General features: G+C 47.5%; 1 protein-coding gene across 1 annotated transcript in view; it reads left to right on the forward strand.

The window, feature by feature from the left end:
* Positions 1–792: 792 nt before the first annotated feature.
* The window catches only part of DEAF1 (DEAF1 transcription factor), a gene marked incomplete at its 5' end in the record, with an annotated part of 19,029 nt that continues 10,676 nt past the window's right edge, over positions 793–9,145 (forward strand). The window contains 8 exons of the mRNA XM_010022884.1: positions 793–890; positions 1,269–1,398; positions 2,665–2,811; positions 3,598–3,737; positions 4,393–4,458; positions 5,333–5,459; positions 6,846–6,974; positions 8,150–8,278. Coding sequence (XP_010021186.1) covers positions 793–890; positions 1,269–1,398; positions 2,665–2,811; positions 3,598–3,737; positions 4,393–4,458; positions 5,333–5,459; positions 6,846–6,974; positions 8,150–8,278 — 966 coding nt within the window. The remainder of the gene's footprint in view (positions 891–1,268; positions 1,399–2,664; positions 2,812–3,597; positions 3,738–4,392; positions 4,459–5,332; positions 5,460–6,845; positions 6,975–8,149; positions 8,279–9,145) is intronic.

The raw sequence follows: 9,145 nt of genomic DNA on the forward strand, positions 1-9,145 counted from the left end.
CCCGCAGAGCCCCGGCCGCGCTCCCGCCTGCCCGGCCTGCGCGTTACCTCAGGGACGGGCAGGTCCGGGCTGTGCTTGAGTCGCCCTCCAAAATCACACCGCTCCTCCCTTTCACACCACATAACGTACAGTGAAACGAGCCAGGCGCCCTGTGCAGCCGCAGCTTGACCCCCTGGCCCCTTAAAGCGCCCTGAAACGTGCGGCACTGAGGGGAGCTGCGGAGCGCAGGCGATGGCGGAGCCCCTCGCACCTGAGCGGTGTCTCCATGTGAGCTATAAGGGTTGTTTTCCCACTCGTAACCCTGTATAGCACTAAACCCCTGATTTTAGCCAAGCAGTCAAATACACTACATGTGCAGAAACATCCGCATGTAAGTTCGGACAGTTTTAACTGGGCCACAGCCAGGTAATGGCTCCCTAGAAAGTGATGAATGGCAAAGGTAGCGTCAGTTGTTCTCTTTACCTTGGTGCCTGCCAGTCACCCCTCCTCTAATAAACAGCACCACAGTTTGGTTTGGGTTTTTAGTATAGCTGCAATATTATTTTTCCCCTTAGTTCATCACCTGCTGAGAACTACTTTGATGGTCTCAAATAAGTTAAAGCATGTTCAACCCTAAGCCTGTCAAAAATCCAAGTGACTGTGTTCATAACACCTCCGAGGTGCCATGAAAGCCAAGATGAATCTTGCACAGGAAGGAAGGAGGAAATGCTATTCTCTTTTTTGACGTTTAGCTGTTTGTCAGGCCCTGTGGCCACAGCACACTGTTAACTTCATGTCTGGTTTGCATTTCAGAAGTCACCACAGTGACCGTAGCCAACGTTGGGGCTTCTGCAGACAATGTTTTCACTACGTCTGTGGCAAATGCAGCTTCGATTTCAGGACACGTGTTGGTAAGTCTGTCCTTTCATTCGATGGCATTAGCAAAGTCCCACCGACTTTCTTAGTGTAAGTGACGGTTTGTGTTTGAGCTTTGCTAAGGCCAAAGACATGTTTTCATTGCAGAACACAGACTTTAAGCCACAAAACCATTAGCTGGGGGATATAGTTTTCTCTTTTATCACTTATGAAAGCTATTTTTACCTTCCACGCTCATATATTCATTCTGTAATGGGCCTCATGACCTGACCTTTGAATTTGGTTGGCTGAAACCTCCAAACCTAACCCAATAACTGCCATAGCACTCGGTACCTTTGAGAGGATTTGGGGGTAGATTAAAACACATTGGTGTTTTTCACTCCATCAGTTTAAACTCTTCATTTCTTCTGCAGTCTGGGAGAACAGCCTTGCAAATTGGGGACAGCTTGAACACTGAAAAAGCCACTCTCATCGTGGTGCACACAGACGGCAGCATTGTAGAAACCACGGGGCTGAAGGGGCCCTCAGCACCTCTCACACCAGGTATAAGGCAATCTGGTTTTGAACTGTCATTCTCCTGGAGGGGTCACTTTTCCCCTTTTATTTGTGTTTCTAGGAGTAAAAAACATTGTGTGCATAATATTACGCAGTTGCCATGTAAGTGTCATTTGTTCCCTCTTCATATGGTATTTTTTGTATATCCCGGGAGCAGAAGAATTACTTTTATGGTTTGTTTTGTATTTCCATGTCAGAAATATATTTAATTCTCTTATTCTTTGCCCTACCCCTTGCAAATAAGCTTCTTGGAAGTCTCACCCTCCTGCTGGGCTGTCACAAGCCCTTCTACATCCACCCCATCCTCAAAGGCAGATGGATCAGTTTAATATAGATAATAAAACTACGAGTTTTGCACTTGGATTTTAATGTTCTCCTACTTCTGCACGTGGGTTCTTTTTAAAGGGTCCTTGAATACAGTTTTATCTCCATTCAGGCCACGTGCTGGTTTCAGCGTCACGACAGTAGATGTCTTCACCGATAGGGTTTTGCTGTCGGCTGTTCGGCAGTTTCCGTTTGCCACAAGGTGGCACAGCAAACCTGCAGCCGTCTGCAGCACGCCACAGCTTGGCCTCTGCGAGGGGAAGGAAGGTGCAGCCAGCTGCTTAACCCTACTGCACGTTACAGCCTCAGCTTGTAACACGCTGTTCGAGTGTTTCCTCAGAGGCAGTCTGCTTTCTGTTCAGCCAGTTTGAGTTGGGCTGGTTCAGCCTGGAGAAGAGAAGGCTCCTGAAGGGGACACCTTAGAGCAGCTCCAGTGCCTAAAGGGGCTCCAGGAGACCTGGAGAGGGGCTTTGGACAAGTTAAAGCCAAGGGGAATGGCTTGAAACTGCCAGAGGGGAGATTGAGATGAGCTCTGAGGCAGAAGCTCTTCCCTGTGAGGGTGCTGAGGCGCTGGCCCAGGGTGCCCAGAGAAGCTGTGGCTGCCCTATCCCTGGCAGTGTTCAAGGCCAGGTTGGACACAGGGGCTTGGAGCAACCTGCTCTAGTGGAAGGTGTCCCTGCCCGGGGCAGGGGTTGGAGCTGGAGGAGCTTTAAGGTCCCTTCTAACACAAACCAGGCTGGGATTCTGTGATTTTCAGAACATTGAAGCTGAATTTTTTGGGTGCACCATGTAACACGTTGCTGTGGAAAGGTGTCAGTCACATCAGTTAAGCACTCGACACTGTTGCTGCAGCCAAGCTGCACAGGTGAAGGTGCGCCCGGTGTGCTTTGCAGTTGCTGTCACCTTTCTTTTCTGTTTCTTTTTCCAAAGGACCTCAATCTCCTCCTACCCCTCTAACATCTGTGCAAGAGAAAACTGGAACCAAGTACAACTGGGACCCATCCGTGTACGAGAACGAGCTCCCGGTGAGGTGCCGGAACATCAGTGGCATCCTCTATAAGAACAGACTCGGCTCAGGTAACAGTGGCCTTGGCGGGTGAGGAGGAAGTGCGACAGCTCCTCTTTGGTGCCCTCTTCTTTTAATCAAGTTACTTTTCAGGGCTGATCCTGAGGGAAGAAAAGACAGTTTCCCATCCCTCCTTCTCTTCTGGTTTGCTCTTTCTTCAGAGGCTTTTTAACTTTTCTTTAATCTGTGAAGATCCCAGCTGCTGTGCAGTGAGGCTCCCCAGCAATAGTTTGACTTCTCTCAATGTTCTTTTTGTCTCAGTAGACCCATGTTTCTCTAAAGAATGCCTGCTGGAAGGGAAAATAGGGAGCTTGTCTCCTAGTGGGACTTCTTAGCTGCCTTAGCCCCTCCTCTTCTCTTTTCTCTCTGTGGGAAAGCTGAAGCAGCAGCAGCAGAATCTGTCAGCAAGCCTGACGGCACAGCACAGCTCTTCCTTCATGGACAGAGTTGTCTTCACCTCCAGAAGGATTAGAAATTGAAGTGCAAATTAAGGAAGGGCTTCAATTCATGGTGTTTTTGCAAGAAAGACTTATCCTTCCTGTGGATGAGTAATTTTTTCCAGCCTTTTGATGTGTTGGTGAGGCCTGAAGTTGGAGCTCTCTAAACATGCACAGTCGTTGTTGGAGCCAAGATAATAAATGGGCATGGTTATCCTGGAGTGGTGAGAAGTAGCAGACGGGTGATTGTCACAGATGAGCTGCTGTTTAGTCCAGCAAGTTCCCTATTTCCTTCTTTAGGAAAGTGACAAAGTGATTCTTAACCTTTACTAACATTCTCTTTCTTCTGCTTGATTTCAGGAGGCCGTGGTAGGTGCATTAAACAAGGGGACAACTGGTACAGCCCCACTGAGTTTGAAGCTATGGCAGGACGAGCCAGCAGCAAAGACTGGAAGAGGAGCATCCGCTATGCTGGGAGGCCGCTGCAGTGCCTTATCCACGTAAGGTTAAGTTTGCTTCCTCCTTCCTGCTGTAGGGGCAGGTGGAGCAGCCCAAGCTGTGTGTGCTGCTGCTTCAGAGTTACCTGCAATGGTGCCATGGTGCCACTTTGGTTGAGAATCAGAGATGTGAGAGGGATTTTTCTGGCTGTGTTTTCAAACAGCACAAAGCAAACCTTGTACTTGAAAAGGGATTACAGTTTCTGCAGGGTGAAGTCCAGCCTTGAGCTGTAGCACAGAAATTGAGTTATGAGCTCTCACCCGTAATACTGTAATTCAATAACCTGATCTGTTTAATTCTGTTTACCTGACAAACATATTCTTTGCTTGCAGCATTTATTGGGTATTACTTTGGATCATTTATTTCCTGCAGTGAGGAGCCTCACCGGGAATTCAGCATTGCCATTAGCTTGGCAGTCAATTTGTGCTTGGGCAGAAGCTTTCTCAAGCCTCAAATTGACATATTTGTGCCTTTTGATTTGCAAATTGTTTGTTCTCCCTTCCCTCTGCTCCTCTGTGCTGGAGGGAGCTGGTTATGGATTAGAATCCCTGGGAGGGAATGGGTTGTCCCTCTGGGAGCTGTCTGCATTTTCTTGGCAGGCTACAGCTGTGCTCATGGGTTTGGTGACTCTAAGACTGAACCATCTTCTCATTCCAGGATGGGATTTTAAATCCTCACGCTGCCTCTTGTACTTGTGCTGCTTGCTGCGACGACATGACTCTGGTGAGTTGTAGGCTTTACATCCATGAGTTTAAGAATAATTCATCCCTCAAGCTGCCACAGCCACTTGTGAGCAGGTCACAATGCCCTAAAAACATCCACAAGTTCTGTGGTTGCAGTGTGCTGGGTCCGTGCTTCCCAAAGAAAGGAGATAAGGAAGTGGTAGCACTATTGTACCACAGCCTTGGTACAACTGGAAAATAGTTACTGCTTTTTTCCTCTTCTTTTTTTTAATCTTTTCTAAATAATAATGTATTTAAGCGAAATGCCTTTTGGGGCTGTCAAAACTATTTGTGATTTTTGACTTGAATTCCACCATTTTTTGAGTTGGAAAAGGAAGCAGTGTAATAATACATGTTGGGTTGATATTTTCATATTAAACTACTTGGGGTTTTTTTTGTTTGGGGTTTGGTTTTTTATTTCTTGGTTTCAAAAATGAGGTTAAAGTCCCAAAAGCTGAAGTCTTCAGCTTGATCTCAAGTAGTGGCTGGCATTTCTTTTCTGCCATGAACTGGATGATTTGCTTGTTTCCTAGACCTGAAGCTAAGAGATTCCTGCCTCCTCCTCACTCCAGTTGTCTTGTCTCCACCACCTTGGCCAGCAGTTGATTATCTGCCCAGTTCTGCTCCTTAAAAAACAGTGGGAAGAGGCTGAATCTGGGCCTCTCCAGCTGGAGGGAGCTGAGTGGGACTTCTTTTTCCCCACAAAGTTCTTTTGGTCACTTGTTACAAGTTGCACATCTTCCATGGGGATACGTGCTGCATGGCCATAGCTGCACCTGGGAAGATGAGAGTAAAGCCAAAGAGCTGCCTCAGCTAATATGCCTTTTCTCTTTCCTTTTCCTTTTCTTTTCCTTCTTTTGGATTGTTTTGCCCAGAGTGGTCCTGTCCGACTCTTTGTGCCATATAAAAGGCGGAAAAAAGAGAATGAAATGCCTGCAGCTCCAGCAAAGAAGGATTGCTCCAAAAACATCACCCTGCTGCCTGCCACAGCTGCTACTACGTGTAGGTTCTTTTCTCCTGGTATGAACAGTTGGCACACTAGACGTTTTATGCCTATCAGTGCCCCCTTGGAACTGGCCAGCTGAGAGAAACGCTTTTTTTTTTGCCACTTCCTTTTCTTTGGTAGTTTTATTGACTCAGTGTCTGGCTAATTTCACTGCAGAAACTAGCACAGTGTGGCCACGTCTGGACTGCAAGTGGAGTAGGGAAGGCTGGACCTTTTTTGCTCTGCCAGGAATCCCTATTCCATCCCCTGAGCTTGGGGTTTGGCTGTTAGAAGCTGGGGGGGATGACTGTGGAGTAAGATTTGTGCTTTTCCTTGAACTAGAGACGTAGGCTCTAAGCAGCTGGAATGAAATCCAGAGCCTGAAAGTCGTTAATGAAGGAGGCAGAAGGCGATGCTTTCATCTGCAAATTCCTCTCCAACACGCAGGACACACTTTGTTACTCGCTGGGTTTGATCAAACCATCTGTGTGAGGACACAAATTAATTTGCAAGCTTATCCAGCTCACACGTTCCCAGTCTCATCCCTGTGTCCTCCTGCTCTCATCACACGAGAGGCATCTGGATGGTAAAATTGCAAAGTGAGGGGAGGAGGAAGCAGCAGAAATCCCAAAATACCCAGCCAACAGTAAGATTAGATTGCCAGCAGTGGTGGGAAGAGAGAGACACAGGATTCTGTCGAGTTGTTTTGTTGGGTTTGGTTTAAATCCCCCAAACAGGTTTAATGTGTGGTGGGTGGCTTGTTAATGTGAGGCGCCGTGAGGTTGCACATTTGCTCATGCTGACACTGTGAGAGGGGAGGATGCTTGTTTTGGTTGTAGCCCCGTATTTCATATCTCATATTTCATGCCTCATAGTTCAAATTCATATTTCATGAATCTGTGCCCTCAATGCCTTAAAATTGAGTTACTGTTTGTGAAAAGATCCTTCTGGCTGAGCATCGTGCCATAAAACCAGCCCATTTCCAGTTGATGGTACCAGATTAATTACTCGTGTTTCAAAAGGGCTTTAAACTTTTTGGAGCCTCTTGGGAATGTTCATCCAAAAGGATTCTGTGACTTGTTTGTTGCATTGGTCAAGCATGTGACATCACTCGGTGTAACAGACCACTAAAGTTGTTCAGCTGACCAAACTGTTGTAGAATTAGTTGTAATTCACAGGGGTTTATGCTGATTTAAATAGTAAGACCCACTCCTGTTAAAGTTGTAATGAATCAGAGTCAGCCAGAAACTGGTTTTCTGGTGTGATCCCAACCTGGGTTCTCATAGGCCATTTGCTGTGTGAGTTCTCTGGCTCTGGATGATCCAGAACAGGGATATGAGCAGTTAAACCACCGAGGCCTCCGTGCTGAGTGTGAATCATGAAAGTGCTTCTGCTGTTTCCAGTCACGGTGACTCCCTCTGGACAGATCACGACCTCAGGAGCTCTGACTTTCGATCGCACATCAACAGTGGAGGCCACAGCCATTATCTCAGAGAGCCCATCCCAGGGGGATGTTTTCACTGGAGCCACCGGTAAGAGTTTGAGTGTAGGTACATCTGCTAAACATCTGTGACAGGGAGGAAACGCGCTGGAGCAGCTCTGCTCTGGGACCAGGCTGAGAGAGCTGGGCTGGGGCAGCTGGAGAAGAGAAGGCTCCTGAAGGGGACGCCTTAGAGCAGCTCCAGTGCCTAAAGGGGCTCCAGGAGACCTGGAGAGGGGCTTTGGACAAGGGATGGAGGGACAGGACAAGGGGAATGGCTTGAATCTGCCAGGGGGGAGATTGAGATGAGCTCTGAGGCAGAAGCTCTTCCCTGTGAGGGTGCTGAGGCGCTGGCACAGGGTGCCCAGAGAAGCTGTGGCTGCCCCATCCCTGGCAGTGTTCAAGGCCAGGTTGGACACAGGGGCTTGGAGCAACCTGCTCTAGTGGAAGGTGTCCCTGCCCGTGGCAGGGGTTGGAGCTGGAGGAGCTTTAAGGTCCTTTCCAGCACAAACCATGCCAGGATTCTATGCAAAAAGGGTTAGATGCCCATTGCTATGGAAAGAAGCATTTTGAATGCTGCATGAAGGATTCATTTCTCAAGAGCTTACAGGGACTATTAATAACCCACAGTCCTTCCTTTGAGATGATCTGGGCAGCTTGAAAACTTCTCAGTTGCACAGAAGAGGTTAGAAGTTTGCCCAGATACTGCAGCTCCTAATGCACACCTCTGCTGAGTTCTAGGGGTTTATGTCATCTCTGTAATCCTTTCACTCCTCCTTTGTCCTGAAATACTATCCAAAAAAAGAGGTAACTGCCTGAGTGTTCGAAACAAGTGGAAGAGGCTGGATAAATGCTGACAAGTGCCAGAATAAATCAAACCAAATAGAAATGCATGACATATTTCAGGTCTTTCAGTCTGATTCATATGTGGGGTTGTGAGCTCTGCTGAGGTAACTGTCCTGCTCGGAGAGCTGTGGTTGGGAGTCCTGTGGTTACTGTAACTACTTGGGGGTGAAGGAGGGAAGCAGCAGTAACCTTTGCCTGTAATAGTGGAAGCAGAGAAGTCACTACAAGGTTGGTCATGCTCATGTTTCTCATTTGCAACCCTTGGAATTAGCACAGAGTGTAGGAACTTGAATCCAGTGTAAAGAAGAAAGGGTGAAAGCAGCATGAGGAGAGCCTGTTGGCTGTGGTGCAGGGATTCACTGTGCTGTTCTTGTTCCACAGTTCAGGATACCAACGTCCAGCAGCCGTGCAGGGTCAGTCACCCAGAGCCTCACTATCCGAGTTACCAGGACAACTGCCAGATCTCACCTTTTCCTGAAGCTGCACTGCCAACATCTCATCCCAAAATTGGTATGTTTATGTCCCCTGGGTGGGACAGCGCTGCTTGAGTTCACTCTCTAATCTTTCTCAGCAAAGGTGAAGTTGGAGGCAGAAGAATAAGCTTTGCTCTGTTTTATTTACAAGGTTATTAAGATTTGGACAAACAGATTTTTCTCTCTGGAACTGTGGTTAGGCATGTCTTTCTGGTTTGACCTGAGGGGACTGTCCCCTCTAAAATCATGTCACAGCAGCTTTTCCAGCCATTCTCACATCTCTGTGAATCCACTGCAGATGCTGGAGGCAGTTTGGGCAGGTTTGGTTGCTGCTGTCCCACCCAGGGTCAGTTTTCCATCCCTTAATGGTTGACTAACACACATCACCCCTGTAGTGTTTGACAGGATGGGTTAAACTGATTATCAAATATCTCTTCAAATGTAATTACGTTCCCTGAGCTTAATGACCTCCCAGGGGTAGAGCTGACTGATAAGTTCAGTGAACCACGATGTTGTCTGAGCGTTCCCTGTACTGAAGGAAACTGGAAGTGCTGAAGAAACTGGAATTGCCAACTTGGAGTGTTCTTGTTTCCATCAAGCCTGGCCAGCAGATCCAGCAGGGAACACTCAGCCACTGCCTGGTGATGAGGTGACTTATAGGCCTTTTACTTCTTTAATTTCTGTGATTCTGTGAAGTTACTTTGATACTTATGATCTCAGTGACACAGAGGAGTGTAAGTGGCAGGTTTTGATCCCTCTTACTGCTCTCTCAGACATCAAGAAGAGACCACATCAACTTCTTGTGTTTTGTTGTGCAGTCTGAAGTCTTTCTGTACCAAAGCCTGTGTTCTCCCCTCTGTGTGAGCTTTTATTTCCTTACTCGGAGCAGCACAGCACATTCCTG

Source organism: Nestor notabilis, unplaced genomic scaffold, assembly GCF_000696875.1.
Source record: "Nestor notabilis isolate BGI_N333 unplaced genomic scaffold, ASM69687v1 scaffold25399, whole genome shotgun sequence".
Lineage (NCBI taxonomy): Eukaryota > Metazoa > Chordata > Aves > Psittaciformes > Psittacidae > Nestor > Nestor notabilis.